Here is a 17,076-nt window from a genome sequence, read left to right as displayed (position 1 = left end):
TTATATGAAAAGGAAAAAAAAAAGTCTTGTTAAAAATATTCAAAAAGTATCCAGCAATTATACAGTCGTAAGTTATAAAGTAAACAGCAAATATAGAAAATGTTCAGTTTTTTTTAGAATATTTAAGGACAAAAAAAATAGGAATAAGCTTTATCAGTTCAGGAATTGAAAATGTTGTCACATATACAGGATCGTTTCACATCAGTTCAGTAGCATCACAGCATGTGCTTTAATGTGCATTCCTAAAAGAAGTAAAGAGATATTTTTCAGTAAAAAAAAAAATGTCCTATAATCAAAGTAAAACGTAGTTATTTTAATTGTTGTTGATGAAAGTATATTTCAGATAATATAACAATATTTAATAACATAATATCTATTAGGAGGAAATGTTCTCACCTTTTTTTAATGGTTTTGGTGATGAGTTTCTGACTAAATTCAGATTCTGGATTCAGACATTTTTGTTCTGCACTGTTCTTCAGAGTGACACTAAAGAAATAAACGGCAAGTTAGATAGCTGTATGCGAATCAGTTATGTTGCAGTAAAGTATGTTGTTTTGGATGTTACTGAACTTACATAATTTCCACATTCTGACAAGATGCACTTGCAGGATAAAATTCAATCTTGTCAATCCGTTTTATATGAACTGTGTTAACCAGAGAACCCTGACACAAACACCTCCTTGAATTGGTCCTTGCTTGTCCTGCAAAGAGATGTCAATTACATAATTTACTAAATCAGATCGATTTAACACAATGTATTAACAAAGCATTTGTGATCTGAAGAATGAAATTATGAATCCTACCTTGTACATGTACAAAGAGTAGACATGCAACTGCAACAAAAACTGCAGCAGACTTCATTTTCCTCTTGATCTTGCACAGACTCTTACTGAGAAGATTCCGGTGGTGATTTTCGTCCAGAGCCCTGGAGTATGAAGCTGTGAATGAATGAGTGTGTGTGTACGCCTCTTTTTATATGCTCAGATCAGTGTAAAAAAAGGGATAAGTTCCCCATCTCCCTGCCTTTGACCGAACCACATTCACTTTCAGCTTCCTCTTAGAAAAACTTTCGTATTTCTTGGAAATGCTTAGCTTTATACTCAGCCGTGACTAAGACTAAATCCTACTTTATTTGCACTGTGTGGAAGAGAATCTGCAGCTTTATTATACAGACCAATGAGAAATATTTACAATCTAAACGAAAAAAAAAAACCACAAATAGAATTTAAATGAACGTTTTAATGGATTAAAATTATTAAAGAAGCATTAGATGACACTGGTGATGAATAGGCAATGATAAAAACATGTCAAAACATCTGCTGTTTTTCTTTGCAATGTGGTTTTGGTTTTGAAGACTTAAGCTCTGATAGCATTTTAAGCTGCATGATAAACCATTCAGCTGCTTGAAAGTTAAGTTATAACATAATAAACATGAAAATTTGAAAGAAAAAAGTATCTCCTTGATTTGTTATATAAAGCCAGCCAGTGAAATTGTGCAAAGCTTTATACAGATTGCTTTTAGATATATGTCCAGTAACAAGAAAGCTAATTCTGCAACCATCTTCATTCCTTTCACCAGTAATAAATTATTCCATCATGGAAAATTACTTATTCTCGTTTTAAATTGTTTTCTTGTGTCATTAAGGGGTTTGTTTTGGTCCATAAGATAATTATTTGGCTGCACTGGGTGCTTACTGAGTTCAGACTGAGATGGTATCTCTCTTATACACCGATCAGCCATAACATTAAAATCACTGACAAGTGAAGTGAATAACATTAATTATCACATTACAGTGGCACCTGTCAAGGGGTGGGATACATTAGACAGCAAGAGAACAGTCAGTTATTGAGGTTGATGTGTTGGAAGCAGAAAAATGGACAAGTGTAAGGATCTGAGTGACTTTGACAAGAGCCAAATTGTGATGGCTAGACGTCTGGGTCTGAGCATCTCCAAAATGGCACATCTTGTGGGGTGTTCCCGGTACACAGTGGTTAGTACCTACCAAAAGTGGTCCAAGGAAGGACAACTGGTGAACCAGCGACAGGGTCATGGGTGTCGAAGGCTCACTGATTTGCATAAGGCACGAAGGATAGCCCATATGATCCAACCCACAGAAGAGCTACTATAGCACAAACGGCTGAAAAAGTTAATGCTGGCTAAAACAGAATAGTGTCAGCAAAGGCTCAGACCCAGTCATCTAGCCATCACAATCTGGCCCTTGTCAAATTGTCATTTTAGGAACCAAAGTCATGGACATTGTCTCGTTATGGCAAATGTTTTGTGGAACTCAGTGTTGACATCTGTCAGTCAACAGAATCCTTTTGCTCCCTTTGGTAGTCGCCTCAATTGCATTGGCTCAAAGTTGAGAGAAGTTTAATTCGGTATCCGCCCACTTTGCATTGCCAATGGAAATTTCGCCTGTCATCGCTACAAGTCGCTGAATTTCATTGACATTCCATGGTCACTCATCGCCAAATCATTCCTGTGTGTACACCCCATAACACAGTTTTAAAAACTGGTTTTCTCAGCCACATAATACAGTGTACAGTTTTGATGAGACCATGGCTTAAACAATTATTTTTTACCATGACTACATACAAGAAATGAATAAATACATCAAATATTGCATGTTTAAGCAGAAACATTATATGTACTCATGTTTTCACCTCCACCAACTTTGATGGAGGAGGTGAAGTTTTCATCTCCATTTGTTACTTGCGAAAATCAGAGATTTTTGCAAGTATGTTGATCTGTCCATTTGTCCGTTTGTTTGTTTTTATTTGTTTGTTTGTTGGTGTGCTAGCGTTGTCATTTCTTGACCAATCTTCACCAAAATGCACAGGACAACTCACTAGGGTCACACAAAGAAATCATTAGTTTTTGGTGGGTCAAGGTCAAAGGTCAAGGTCACCAAGGTCAAATCTTGTAAAAACAACTAATCGACCATAACTTCCATTTCTTTGTGCCTTTCACAAGTATCGTGCTCTGCACAACTTTTCATTTGCTTGTTTGTTTGCTTGTTTGTTTGTCTTTTCCCAGCATAACTCAAAAAGTAGTGAACGGATTTTGATTAAATTTCATGGAAAGGTAGCCCATGGGCCAAGGAACAATTAATTAGATTTTGGTGCAAATCCGAATTTGTGGCTTGTTGGAGGTATGCAGTCTACCAAGTGCCCTTTTAATTTTCCTTAGTAATTACTAAAATTATAACCAGATTAAGTGAACATTGTTGCTCTGAACTCTGAATTTCATATAAACTGTATATATGCTTTTGTATAATAGTGCAGAGAAAAGAGAAGTCTTTGTTGGTTCAATAAATTACCCACAGTGGAAATGGGTAATTACGTGGTTCTCCTAAAAGAAACAAATGAAACAGAAACTTCATGATTTCTCTTTTCATTGAACACCAACTATTTCTGGCTATCAGGTAAACATAAAGGGAAAAAAACAGCCTGATCTTTCTGACATCTCACTATAAAGACTAATGTTCCTTAGCTATGAATGACACTGTATTTGATATCAGGATAAAAATCTCGGCTCTTAATGTATGTAATAATCAATCCAAAAACAATTGATTTCAGTTAGATTTTGTTTTAAAATCTTTTTTTTTAAATCTGTTGTACAATTTAATGCCACATATGATCAGTATTTGTTTATTACATTACAGAAAATGTGCTTGCTTTGTTTTGTGTATGCTGTTTTTGCAGTTACACATGTATGGTATTATTATGATGAAACCTTGAACATTATTTTATTTGCAATTTACAATTTTTCATATTAAAGTGTTTCAGTATGGTCAAAATCTATATGTACAGCTATAGGGACTGGATTTATTTTTGGCTCTAGAAATGATTATTTCATCCATCCATCCATCATCCACAGTCTAGTCATCTTTGAGATCTGGCTAGTAAAGAATAAGGCTGCTTCATTACATTTAGACATAAGACTCTTATTTTACTGTCAAGGTTTTCATTAAGTCAAATCTAGATATCAGGACTAGAAATGAGAATCTAACAAATATACAGGGTGACATTCTCTCAATTTAATGAATAAATATTGTCTCACAGGACTATTTAACAGTTATTCCATGAAATCGAGTTGTATATGAGCTGTTGGCTGATGAGATGCGGCGCGTCGAGTTGGCTATAAGCCATGTATGATGAGATTGAGTGGAATAACGGTTTTATTCTATCCACATTCATTGGATTTTGAGAAACAGAGAATTTTTATTTTTATTTTTTGCAAATGTATTAAATAAAAACTTTATAGAAAACGTCCGACAAAATAATTTCCACTTAGAATGTAAACAAACTGGCCAAATGACAGTAGCAATTTGTGAAAAAATGCTATAATAATAATTCTTGGAATAAAAAGATACGTTCTTACCATCAAATACAACCCTGATTCCAAAAAAGTTGGGACAAAGTACAAATTGTAAATAAAAACGGAATGCAATGATGTGGAAGTTTCAAAATTCCATATTTTATTCAGAATAGAACATAGATGACATATCAAATGTTTAAACTGAGAAAATGTATCATTTAAAGAGAAAAATTAGGTGATTTTAAATTTCATGACAACAACACATCTCAAAAAAGTTGGGACAAGGCCATGTTTACCACTGTGAGACATCCCCTTTTCTCTTTACAACAGTCTGTGAACGTCTGGGGACTGAGGAGACAAGTTGCTCAAGTTTAGGGATAGGAATGTTAACCCATTCTTGTCTAATGTAGGATTCTAGTTGCTCAACTGTCTTAGGTCTTCTTTGTCGTATCTTCCGTTTTATGATGCGCCAAATGTTTTCTATGGGTGAAAGATCTGGACTGCAGGCTGGCCAGTTCAGTACCCGGACCCTTCTTCTATACAGCCATGATGCTGTAATTGATGCAGTATGTGGTTTGGCATTGTCATGTTGGAAAATGCAAGGTCTTCCCTGAAAAAGACGTCGTCTGGATGGGAGCATATGTTGCTCTAGAACCTGGATATACCTTTCAGCATTGATGGTGTCTTTCCAGATGTGTAAGCTGCCCATGCCACATGCACTAATGCAACCCCATACCATCAGAGATGCAGGCTTCTGAACTGAGCGCTGATAACAACTTGGGCTGTCCGTCTCCTCTTTAGTCTGAATGACACGGCGTCCCTGATTTCCATAAAGAACTTCAAATTTTGATTCGTCTGACCACAGAACAGTTTTCCACTTTGCCACAGTCCATTTTAAATGAGCCTTGGCCCAGAGAAGATGTCTGCGCTTCTGGATCATGTTTAGATATGGCTTCTTCTTTGAACTATAGAGTTTTAGCTGGCAACGGCGGATAGCACGGTGAATTGTGTTCACAGATAATGTTCTCGGGAAATATTCCTGAGCCCATTTTGTGATTTCCAATACAGAAGCATGCCTGTATGTGATGCAGTGCCATCTAAGGGCCCGAAGATCACAGGCACCCAGTATGGTTTTCCGGCCTTGACCCTTACGCACAGAGATTCTTCCAGATTCTCTGAAACTTTTGATGATATTATGCACTGTAGATGATGATATGTTCAAACTCTTTGCAATTTTACACTGTCAAACTCCTTTCTGATATTGCTCCACTATTTGTCGGCACAGAATTAGGGGGATCGTTGATCCTCTTCCCATCTTTACTTCTGAGAGCCGCTGCCACTCCAAGATGCTCTTTTTATACCCAGTCATGTTATGACCTATTGCCAATTGACCTAATGAGTTGCAATTTGGTCCTCCAGCTGTTCCTTTTTTGTTCCTCTAACTTTTCCAGCCTCTTATTGCCCCTGTCCCAACTTTTTTGAGATGTGTTGCTGTCATGAAATTTCAAATGAGCCAATATTTGGCATGAAATTTCAAAATGTCTCACTTTCGACATTTGATATGTTGTCTACTGTGAATACAATATCAGTTTTTGAGATTTGTAAATTATTGCATTCCGTTTTTATTTGCAATTTGTACTTTGTCCCAACTTTTTTGGACTCGGGGTTGTACTTTCATTCCATATTTTGTTACTTTTTTTGTATTTTTTTTTTTGGGGGGGGGGTTGTTTTCGAGTAGAGTTGTTATTTCATCCTCAGCTGGTTTAGCAACATGTGCCACCATTTTGTTTTTCTCCATTCATGGTATATGAGCTGATAGCCTAGTAGTAGAGTAGCCAATCAGAGCATTCAATTGCTCATATCCAGCGAATGTAGGTAGAATAATTACATATTAACCAGTTTGTGGATTCAGTTTTGCGCTAGATAGAGCACCAGAGCCTTTCATTGTCACTGTTCTGTTACCTGTTCAAATTTTTCATTTCTCAAAAAAAAAAAAATCTGTTTACAGTCAGTGGTGTTTAGGTTCAAATTGGATCACACTGTTTGGCTGATGGATATGTGGAGGTCTGGGTGCCTTCGCCAGCTTGTTTACAAAGCATATTCCTGATTACGAGGGCTAACATTTGTGAGACTGAAAGAAGGTCTATTACATTACATTAAGCAGATGCTCTTATCCAGAGCAATTGGGAGTTAGATGCTTTGCTCAAGGGCACTTCAGTCATTCCTGCTGATCCAGGGAATCAAACTAGTGACCTTTTGAGACCAAAGCTGCTTCTCTAACCATTAGACCATGACTTCCCCCTTACGTTTCCTTATATGTCTTTCTATTATTTCACTGTTTATGACTCTAACCTTAGAATGTTTGGGATTTGCAACCCTCAAAACTTCTTTAAGTACAATATTAGTCACACACCTCATTGTTAAACTGACATTTCTAGTCCTAATTCCTACTTGGTGTATTTTTAATTTGCTTTATTTAAAAAATTATGTTACAACCCCATGCACTGAGAGAACATCTGAGGAAATAATAGCCCAAAACAAAACCATTTGTGCCAAATTGAAATTTATTTATTTTATTTTCTGTGATTTTGCTCTGGAAAGTAATGCATTTAAAACAACAGAGAACACAACAAGATTATAATACTGAGTGAATAATCACATATGAAGCAGTAATAGGAAAAGGCTGAGCAATCACGTGTAAAATTCACTTTAATCACAGACTAATAAAGAATCATCTCTTGTTATAATCAGCTGTAAATTTCAGTTTTACTGCTTGTTCTTCTGCTTCTTGCCTCTCCATCCCTTGGCCTTTTTCATTGGCTTCTGTCCACTGAAAGCATATAAACATAATGAGTATAATTGTGTATTTAGCAATCACTCTTAAACTACTATTTTGCATATGTAGGGTTCAGTGAAAGATCAGTGGTCATTTATGTCTTGGTTAAGGCTTTGAGAAATTCTCAGCACCACCAAACCGCCACCATTAGCCCTTGAGCAAGACCATCAACTGTTTATTTGTATTCTTTCTCTTTTTGTGTTTTGAATAAAAGCAACAGCTTAATCAGTAAAGATAACTGCCCAGCTTGTTGAATTTGTAATGATGTGATTGTTTATGCTCACCTTAAGATTTTCTGTCCTTGGTTTCCTTTTGGATCCAGGCAGACCTTCATTCCTTGCTTCAGAATTAATCTGAGGAGCACAGATGTGATCATGGACTATACTTCATAAACCCAGTCTCCTACACAAAGTGTAAGTGGTATTAAACTGAGTAATGGCAAATCTAGGAGCTTAACAGTGATTGATATATACTCACACGATCTCAGTATCTGGACAGGAGGCGCTTGGAGGGTATATCTCGAACGTCTTCAAAAGTGCAGGTCTTACCCTTTCCTGTGCTTTCTTTTGGCACAAACAACGCTCTGCTTTGCCATCTACTCGTCCTGCAGGAGCATACAGGTGGTGTAAACAAGCATTTTTTTTTGAGGATGTTGATAAAGACCATCTTACCTTCACAAAGCACTGCAGTCAGTGCAAAGATGATCAAGGACAGCACTGTGACAGTTGTAGCTTGCATTCTGAAGCTGGGATGATAATGTGGGAGACAAAGTGAAGGGATGGGAGTTAAGTAAGAAGACTGGGGAGGAGGGTTATATTCAAGTGACTTTCACTTTTTTTTTTTATTTGACCAGAGATTTTTTATTTTCACATGTTCTATTCCTTCCTCATGGGAAAGAACCCAGTAAGAAGAAAACATCAAATCTGGAACAACAAGAAAATTCTTTTGTTATGTTACTCTGCTGAGCAGTGGATTCTACATGACAGAAATCTGGTCTTCATCCAACAAAACGCACAAGATTAGAAAAAGACCAGGTGTTTTTCCAATCATCAGCTGTCCAGTTTGGGTGAGTCTGTGCCCAATGTTGCCTTTAAATTCCTGTTCCTGGCTAACAGGACTCAAACCCAATATGTCTTCTGTAGTTGTAGCCCATCTGCCTCAAATTTGGTGAGTTGTGCATTCTGAGATGCTTTTCTGCTCACCATGGTTGTAAAGAGTGGTTATTTGATTTGCGATAGACTTCCTGTCAACTGAAACCAGTCTAGCCATTCTCCTCAGACCTCTTTCATCAATAATGTGCTTCCACATGCAGTACGTAGTTACATAACATATACTGTACATCTTAGAAATAATATTAATTCAATATTTATGAGGCAAAATTACTAAATATAGATGTATTTCCTGGAGAAATTATAGTGCAATATTTTACTGAGCTCTAATAAGATTCTGCGGATTATCTTAAACAGAATAAGAATAATAAACATACATACATTACTTACAGATCTAATAGAAAATCTGAAACTGATAGCATTTTTGTACTGTTATTTTTCATTTTCTATGACTGGCATTTGGGCAGCACGGTGGTGTAGTGGATAGCGCTGTCGCCTCACAGCAAGAAGGTCCAGGTTCGAGCCCCGTGGCCAGCGAGGGCCTTTCTGTGCGGAGTTTGCATGTTCTCCCCGTGTCCACGTGGGTTTCCTCCGGGTGCTCCGGTTTCCCCCACAGTCCAAAGACATGCAGGTTAGGTTAACTGGTGACTCTAAATTGACCGTAGGTGTGAATGTGAGTGTGAATGGTTGTGTGTGTCTATGTGTCAGCCCTGTGATGACCTGGCGACTTGTCCAGGGTGTACCCCGCCTTTCGCCCGTAGTCAGCTGGGATAGGCTCCAGCTTGCCTGCAACCCTGTAGAACAGGATAAAGCGGCATGAGATGAGATGACTGGCATTTTTACAAATTATATGCAGTGTATTTGTTAGTAAGCAGCAAAACTTTTGGCAGCTTAATTTCAAGTGACATGGCAAATGTAAGAACAATATCATCATCATTATTATCATAAACACAATAACAGCTACAGCAAATTTCATCTTCCCCTTGTTTGTTGGTGAAACAGTAGCTGGCTGAGAATCTTTACTCTGACTTTATGTCCTCACACCAGGACATTCCTTTGGAGTTGATACAAGGAAGTCGGTGCTAAAGCAGTGCTTTGTTCCTCTTGATCTGATGAGATAAATTTCTTGGAAATACTCTGACTTATTGGCAGTAGCACACAAGATTAAATTTCACCTTGCTGTTTTGGTTGTTCTACACAACAATTGCTAGAAACATATTACACTGTCTCTTGCAAAATAACAGGGGAAAATTTACAAGGAGAAGATGGGGTGCTACCTGGCGACTTGTCCAGGGTGTACCCCGCCTTTCGCCTGTAGTCAGCTGGGATAGGCTCCAGCTTGCCTGCGACCCTGTAGAACAGGATAAAGCAGCTAGAGATAATGAGATGAGATGAAGATGGGTGCTGCTTTTATCCTGGATAATTATTTGGTAGTAATTTGTAGTAGGTAAGGATTTATGCACAGATGTTTAGCAATTGGGTGGCACGGTGGTGTAGTGGTTAGCACTGTCGCCTTACAGCAAGAAGGTTCTGGGTTTGAGCCCAGCGGCTGACGAGGGCCTTTCTGTGTGGAGTTTGCATGTTCATAGTCAGCTGGGATAGGCTCCAGCTTGCCTGCAACCCTGTACAGGATAAGTGGCTACAGATAATGGATGGATGGATGTTTATCAACTTCAGCTTGCACCTTCTATTAAATGACTGATAGGGTTGATTAAACAAAAGTGTACCTCAAGGTTGCAGTTTATGACCTTTTTAAATGTTCTTTTTACAGCTCCATGATGTAACCACAGGACTATACTGTTAAGATATATAATTAGACTGATAAAACAGCTCCTGAGGACTATTTAAGCCACCTACCAGTATGTTTTTGGGAGGTTGGAAGACAGTAACCTGAGCTCAGAATTGAACCATAGACCCAAGAGCTGTGAGAAGCTAAGACGACTCGCTACACCACTGGCCACATCATCCATTAACATTAACTGTGTGTAACTTTATATACAAATTTACTTGTTAGAATGATTATGAGAGCACAGTAGATTATTATCGAGAGCAAATTAATGCGCAGTGCTTTTAATATGCTTTATAAGGTTTCACAGGTGTGTTTTTCTCACTGCCAAATTTAGTATTTAAGTGATGTATGTGTAGTTTGCTGAATATTTCTGCTGTAGATGTGTGTGGGGATTTAAAAGTCATAAGTCAGTTTATTTGTATAGCACTTTTAACAGCAGGCATTGTCACAAAGCAGTTTTACAGAAAAATAAAGACATTAAACCAGTGGCGGCTGCTGGTTTTTAAAACAGGGGAAGCCCATTTTACGCATTCATCGTAAAACCTGTAGGCCGGATATCAAAGCATAGAAAAGTGTGCCCCATTAGCACAGTGAACTAGACAACCCTACCTAGTGGCAGAAAGTATTTTTGCTTGTATATTTCATGTTATAGTCTGGCTTGCCAGGCTAGTGCCTCATATCCTTAATCAAAAATATCAAACATCCAAAAATCACTGGCTATTCAACGAAGAGCCTTGAACATCATACCCTGATATGCAACACAGAGTCTTTAACACAACACCCAGCTGTGCAACACATCCTTGAACATCTTCTGCAACACAGTCTGGAAATTCATAACCAGGTAGGCTATGCAACACACAGAACCTTGAATATTATACCCAGGTATAACCTATAACACAGAGCCCACCATTCTCTTAACATTACTGAACAATATACACAAACATATGAAATAATTTTATCCCTAATAAATTTATTTATCCCTGATAAGCAAGCCTGTGGCAATGGTGGCAAGGAAAAACTCCTTGAGATGACATAAGGAAGAAACCTTGAGAGGAACCAGACTCAAAAGGGAACCCATCCTCATTTGGGTGATAAAAGATAGTGTGATTATAAATAATTTGCTTCTATAACTGTATCTTATATAGTCACAAAATACAACTGTAATCAGGAAATTCATTAGTTTTAGCATGAAGTCTATTTTATTGACGTTATCAACTATTCATTGATGGAGACTTGAGTGCAAAACTGTTCATGACAACTGCAGTCCTAAAGTTGTCATGGCAATTGTAGTCCTCAGCCATCATAGCAAAACTAAGTGTCCAGAGCCATCTTCTCAGTGTGTCTTTCAACTGTCCATATGAGGCCATCCTCCACAGGAATGATGTGATGAGAGTTCAGCCAGAAGTAGAGCATCAGGATGGATCAGGCAGGTCCGAAGAGTAGAAGAGGTCAGCACCACTAGTATCTCAGGATCATCATGTAACTCGACAGAGAGAGACATATAGAGGAAGAGATGGGGGGGGACAGGTTGTTTGGTATGCCTGGTGTTACCTAATGGTTAAGAACAGACTGTTCTTAACCATTAGGTAACACCAGGCATACCAAACAACCTGTCTCCCCCCCCCCCATCTCTGTTCTGAACAGTATACTGTACATTTTGTGCTGAATGCAAGTGGGGACTTCAGCAAGACTAACTATGACAGCATAACTAAAAGGGAGAGCCAGAAGGTAACACAGACATGAGGGAGCCCTGGAACATAAAGCAGCGAGCCACTACACTGTCAACAAATCCAAGTAAATGAGTGAAAGTGGGGGGCAACGGTATCCACATATCCCAGTTTACCTAAACAGTCTATGCCTGAAGACCTTCCAGATCTACTCCTTTACCTAATGAAAAGCTATTAACAAAAGGCTTGACAAAAAAAGATATGTTTTCAGCCTTGACTTAAACACTGAGACTGTATCGGAGTCCAAAATACTACTTGGAAGGCTATTCCATAACTGTGGGGCTTGTAAGAAAAGGATCTGCCCCATGATGTAGCCTTTACTATATTAGGTACCAACAGATAGCCTGCACCTTTTGATCTAAGTAGGCATGGCGGGTCATAAAGAACCAGAAGTTCACTCAGGTACTGTGGCGTGAGACCATTCAGTGCTTTATAGGTCAATAATAGTATTTTATAATCAATGCAAATTTGATTTGTTTTGAAATTTGTTTGATTTTGATAAAGACCTCTCCTCCTCCTGTCCTCTCATTATCTCATTAATAATAGCGTCCAGGGTGCAATTTGTCAAAAAAACAGAAGGGGGGATGGGTTTTTTTTAATCATGAAACGTCACAAAATTAAGGTAACAATAGGCTAACAGCTCAATAACATCCGATGATATCAAATGAATAACACTAAATGAAAACGAACACTAAACCAGAGATAGTAAATTCATCTTCCTATCTCTCTGACTAAATACACGAACACTAACACACAACAAAGTTCGCATTGCTTGTCGCGTTGCTGTGATGTTTCTCTCCCTCCGGATTAAATGGACAGTGACTCGAAAATCACTAAAATACATGAATACTAAATGAACAGTTTGCTCTGATGGCGCAGTTCATGTGGCCTTTTCTGCTTTCCCGTCGGTGCGCTATCCGCCGCGTTTCACCCTTCTTTAATCCACATTTCTGCGAATTTCTCAGCAGGGAAGGAACGCACGTCTGGCCAGGCCCGGCGCCAGGAACAGTTTACTAAGGGGGCAATTAGAAATCGCAAGGGGGCAAATATTTTTTCATATAGTGTGTAGTAGTGATGGCGGTCTGACAACGTGTTTCAAACAATTAACTGCGCCAACCACAAAACCACCACGGCCCCGAAGGTTGCTTTAGTCCGGGAAAATCATGTGGCATATTACCAGGGCAGTTGCGCTTTATCAGCCCCCGTGCCCACCTGTTACCCCTCCCCTCCGATTTTCTCACAGACACGCGGTACAACCGGAAAGATGCCAAACATAAAACAACACACACAAACCTACAGGCAAGTCCTTTACATTTAAAATACATACAAATAGCTCCGCGGCATGAAGACAAAACGTCAATGCAAGTCTAAGGTACTTGGCTCGGCGGCCAAAATCATAATTTAAAAAAAATCAAAAGACCCCGTGGCTGCACCAGTAATAGCCTTCCTGACTCGCACCGAGTCAACGCTAACCACTTAATCCGCGATCCCAGTTTAGGCGTGTAGGGGACTAAACACTCTGAAGTGATGAATTTTCACCCCCGCTGCATGGGGGGTGACGTCAACGACATATTCTTACGCTATTTGCGCACAAAGCGGACCATATATGAACACATACACCAACATAAACGGAGATAAACTTAGCCTACAAAGAAAGAAAATGGATTCACAATATTGTGATTGAATTCGTTTAATTCGGAAGGGGAAAGACTACTCCCATAAACTGACTGCATATTACAGGATATTGCAGAGACAGTGCACTTGTAAGTGTACATGTAAATCCCCCGCCCGCCCGCACGACCCCTCCCCTTGTCCTTATCACAGGTCTGTGTGTGCGCGGCTGTGTCAGCATTTCACACATACACCCACAATAACTAGTCCCCAGTAGTTAGGATTGATACATATGTCTAAAACAGGGTTAATATTAAATTCAGGCTTTTTGAAATAATCCTACCTTAATACAGTTGAATTCTACGATTGCAACGTAAGAATCATAACAACCAATCAGATTTGTTCTACCGTGCCAGTTTTAGTAGTGATTTATGTAAAATGTATTTTTGTGCAATGCGCAACCACTTAATATTTCGTATTTGAAAATGCAAATTATTCATACGTCTATAATACATTATATTTTCATAAGAAAACAATTAAGTGATCTGAGTCTCCGTTGAGGGGGCGGGGCTGTAGCCACGAGGGGGCGACGCCCCCTTTCGCCTCCCCATGGCGCCGGGCCTGCGTCTGGCCCATTGACAGCGAGGAAAAGAAGGCTGTCAGTGTGGATACATTCATTCTGTTGCGCTCATCAGTAAGGATGTGATTCATGGCGCTAAATCCACGTTCACACTCTGATTATCTACAATGTATCTATTTGCTGGGGATGTTCGTAGGGTTGCCAACTTTCTCATATCCAAATGAGGGACACTTTGTTCCGGGTGCGGACAAGTCCCGGTACAGGCCCTGTACACGCACCCCAGCGCCCCAAAATAGTTACAGTACCGAATCGCCTTTAGGTGAGTGTTTCAAATGTAGGCCACTACAAATTCATTTCTAAAATAGAGCTTTTAAAAATGAATAGACCAATTAATGGATATTTTAAGTAACTTAATGCAAAATAACAAACAATTCTAATATTATTGTCTCATTTTTCTCTTTTAAACTTTGGCCAAATAATTCATCAGGCCATATTTATGAAGGCAATGTCATAAACTGAAAAATGATTTGCTGTAGCTGTAAAACCCTGATATTTGCTTAATTGTCCATTTGAAAACCCTAAGAACCTTCTGCAATGCTTCATAGCAGAAGAAGAAGAGAGAAAGACATCAGAAAGGCAGGAGTGAGGCAGAAAAGCTCCCCTACTATAGGCTGAGGTCTATCCTGTTTCGGAAGGGTTTTTTTAAGCTATCTGCTATCCTTATCGAACAGTTAGGCTGTATCCACTGGCTGCACCATCTGCTCTAGTTTAATTTGATGCCTATTTTGTCAGTATAGCTTAAAAATTCAGGATATGGCAACAGTGAATGGTTTTAAATCGCAGATGACCGCGACTCGCGGTAATAGCGCTTCTCACGGCAATTACGCGTTTACACCACAGCATTGGAGTGAGGGGCAGGATCTGTCCCTGACGGGACAAATTAAAATTACCCAAAAAACGGGATGTCCCGCCCAGTACGGGACGGTTGGCAACCCTAGACGTTCGTGAACATCAAAGCTGCCGCTTCGGGTCATTTTGAAAGTGTAAACCATGTAGACCATAGAAAACTGTGTCACAACATGCCTGTCATGTCAACTTTTTTTTTTTTTTGGTTTGTTTGTTTTATTGACGGGGTTGTACCCGAGGATTTTTTTTCAGCAGAGATAAAAACCAGAGGGGGGGATGATCCCCACCATCCCCCCCAGCAAATCGCACAGATAGCGTCTAACATTTGTGTTGTAACATGAAGAGTCAGTTTTCATCTTAGTCCACACTTAGAAATAATACTGATCAGAAACCTGATATTGGGCAAAAAGTATAAAAATGTATTTGACATCTTGCAAATAAGAAAAACGTTGCATTGCTTTCTGAAGTTTTTAAGCACTGTTATGTGCCGATTTTATTATAATTTAGCATGTTTGGATACAAAAACAATATATTGAAAAAATGTTTCATCAAAAACTATAGACATCCAGCAATATACATAAGTAACTCTCATAAATTAAACATTAAACATACTATATGTACACTTTTTATAACATTGAACAGATTTGAATCAAGCTGTCTCTGTGCTCTCTTCTTCCACTTCTGTTCAGTAATGACACGGTGCACGCTTTACTCTGCACTCCTGCAAACACAAACACATTTTACAACTTAGTTTTGTCTCTTATATCGATAATAGAAGAATATTAAGCTCTCACACTATGTAATAAAATGAACCCACCTTTTTTCTAACGCTGTCTTGATGTATTTCTGAGTAAATTCAGATTTTGGATTCAAGCATTTTTTTCCTGCACCGTTCTTCAGAGTGACACTACAGAGATAAATAACAAGTTAGAAAACGCAATAGAAATAAATTGTGTTGTATTATACATCGTTATGGACATTAGTTGTTATTGAACTTACATGATTTCCACATTTTCACAAGATGCACTAGCAGGATAAACTTCAATCTTGGCAATCCGTTGTAGACGAACTGTGTTAGCTGCAGGACCCTGACACAAACACCTCGATACGCTGATCTTGGTCTGTCCTGCAAACAGAAGGAAATTGTAGATTTGGAGTTTTTACAACTCTGTTGAATCCTGTTTATTATGAAAAGAGGTGCAGATGAGGATGAAGAATCTTACCTTGTACATGAACAATAAGTAGACAGGCAAACACAAGAAAAACTGCAGCAGACTTCATTTTCCTCTCGCTCTTGAACACACTCGATGCTCTGAAGATTCTGGTGATGATTTTCTTCTTAATGCTTGTTGATGATGTGAATGAACGAGTGTGTTTCCTCCTCTTTTATATGCTCAGATCGGTGTTTCCCCATCTTGCTGAATTTTGGAGAATACTTTCAGTCGTACTTCCTCTGGAGCTCACTTTCTTATTTCTTGGAACTGGTTTATCTGATAGTCAACAGTGACTGAGTCTAAATTTACTCACTGTGTTTGGGTTTTCATTTAATGGAGTCTGCAACTTTATTATTAAATCTGACGTATGGCAAACTTCAAAACTAGATTCTGTGAAAAATTTATCAGGATTTGAAACAGCGATGTCTTTTGAAGACTATTTTTGATGGAGTTCATCAGAGGTAGTAAACGTGCCCAAAATCTCATCTCATCTCATTATCTCTAGCCGCTTTATCCTGTTCTACAGGGTCGCAGGCAAGCTGGAGCCTATCCCAGCTGACTACGGGCGAAAGGCGGGGTACACCCTGGACAAGTCGCCAGGTCATCACAGGGCTGACACATAGACACAGACAACCATTCACACTCAATTTAGAGTCACCAGTTAACCTAACCTGCATGTCCTTGGACTGTGGGGGAAACCGGGGCACCTGGAGGAAACCCACGCGGACACGGGGAGAACATGCAAACTCCGCACAGAAAGGCCCTCGCCGGCCACGGGGCTCGAACCCGGACCTTCTTGCTGTGAGGCGACAGCGCTATGCCCAAAATCTATTTTCAAATTAAAGTACAATTACTCAGAGAAAGAATAGTCTGGTAAAGGTTTCAACATTGTCACTCACGTGAAAGTAGAAAAGTATAAACTCTGATATTTACTTAAATTATGGATGTAAAAGTACAAGAAAATCATAAAAGAAAAACGT

The 17,076-nt window shown here is 38.9% G+C and overlaps 3 protein-coding genes across 3 annotated transcripts; all 3 read right to left on the bottom strand.

Annotated features, from left to right (window-relative positions):
* Positions 1-926, bottom strand: LOC132872950 (C-X-C motif chemokine 11-6-like). The gene is made up of 4 exons (XM_060908093.1): positions 804-926; positions 575-701; positions 397-486; positions 1-242 (listed from the first exon to the last, which is right to left on the bottom strand). Exons 1-4 carry the CDS (start codon positions 859-861, stop codon positions 230-232), a joined length of 288 nt encoding a protein of 95 aa, XP_060764076.1. The 5' UTR covers positions 862-926; the 3' UTR covers positions 1-229.
* Positions 927-6,912: 5,986 nt separating this feature from the next.
* Positions 6,913-7,930, bottom strand: LOC132872949 (C-X-C motif chemokine 11-1-like). The gene is made up of 4 exons (XM_060908092.1): positions 7,832-7,930; positions 7,638-7,764; positions 7,445-7,513; positions 6,913-7,154 (listed from the first exon to the last, which is right to left on the bottom strand). Exons 1-4 carry the CDS (start codon positions 7,896-7,898, stop codon positions 7,091-7,093), a joined length of 327 nt encoding a protein of 108 aa, XP_060764075.1. The 5' UTR covers positions 7,899-7,930; the 3' UTR covers positions 6,913-7,090.
* Positions 7,931-15,394: 7,464 nt separating this feature from the next.
* LOC132872948 (C-X-C motif chemokine 11-6-like) lies at positions 15,395-16,223 on the bottom strand. Its single transcript, XM_060908091.1, has 4 exons — positions 16,106-16,223; positions 15,882-16,008; positions 15,700-15,789; positions 15,395-15,603 (listed from the first exon to the last, which is right to left on the bottom strand). Exons 1-4 carry the CDS (start codon positions 16,161-16,163, stop codon positions 15,591-15,593), a joined length of 288 nt encoding a protein of 95 aa, XP_060764074.1. The 5' UTR covers positions 16,164-16,223; the 3' UTR covers positions 15,395-15,590.
* Between the last annotated feature and the right edge of the window lie 853 nt (positions 16,224-17,076).

The sequence above is a fragment of the Neoarius graeffei genome, chromosome 24 (genome assembly GCF_027579695.1).
Source record: "Neoarius graeffei isolate fNeoGra1 chromosome 24, fNeoGra1.pri, whole genome shotgun sequence".
Taxonomy (NCBI): domain Eukaryota; kingdom Metazoa; phylum Chordata; class Actinopteri; order Siluriformes; family Ariidae; genus Neoarius; species Neoarius graeffei.
Note: the sequence above shows the minus strand (reverse complement) of the source record. Positions and strands in the feature narration are given on the sequence as shown.

Coding starts and splice junctions, on each gene's coding strand:
- LOC132872950 (XM_060908093.1), bottom strand. CDS start 861: ATGAAGTCTGCTGCAGTTTTTGTTGCAGTTGCATGTCTACTCTTTGTA. Junction 702..803: donor ACTCTTTGTACATGTACAAG/GTAGGATTCATA, acceptor ATCTCTTTGCAG/GACAAGCAAGGACCAATTCA. Junction 487..574: donor TGTCAGAATGTGGAAATTAT/GTAAGTTCAGTA, acceptor TTATTTCTTTAG/TGTCACTCTGAAGAACAGTG.
- LOC132872949 (XM_060908092.1), bottom strand. CDS start 7,898: ATGCAAGCTACAACTGTCACAGTGCTGTCCTTGATCATCTTTGCACTG. Junction 7,765..7,831: donor GACTGCAGTGCTTTGTGAAG/GTAAGATGGTCT, acceptor ATGCTCCTGCAG/GACGAGTAGATGGCAAAGCA. Junction 7,155..7,444: donor CAAGGACAGAAAATCTTAAG/GTGAGCATAAAC, acceptor ATATGCTTTCAG/TGGACAGAAGCCAATGAAAA.
- LOC132872948 (XM_060908091.1), bottom strand. CDS start 16,163: ATGAAGTCTGCTGCAGTTTTTCTTGTGTTTGCCTGTCTACTTATTGTT. Junction 16,009..16,105: donor ACTTATTGTTCATGTACAAG/GTAAGATTCTTC, acceptor TTCTGTTTGCAG/GACAGACCAAGATCAGCGTA. Junction 15,790..15,881: donor TGTGAAAATGTGGAAATCAT/GTAAGTTCAATA, acceptor TTATCTCTGTAG/TGTCACTCTGAAGAACGGTG.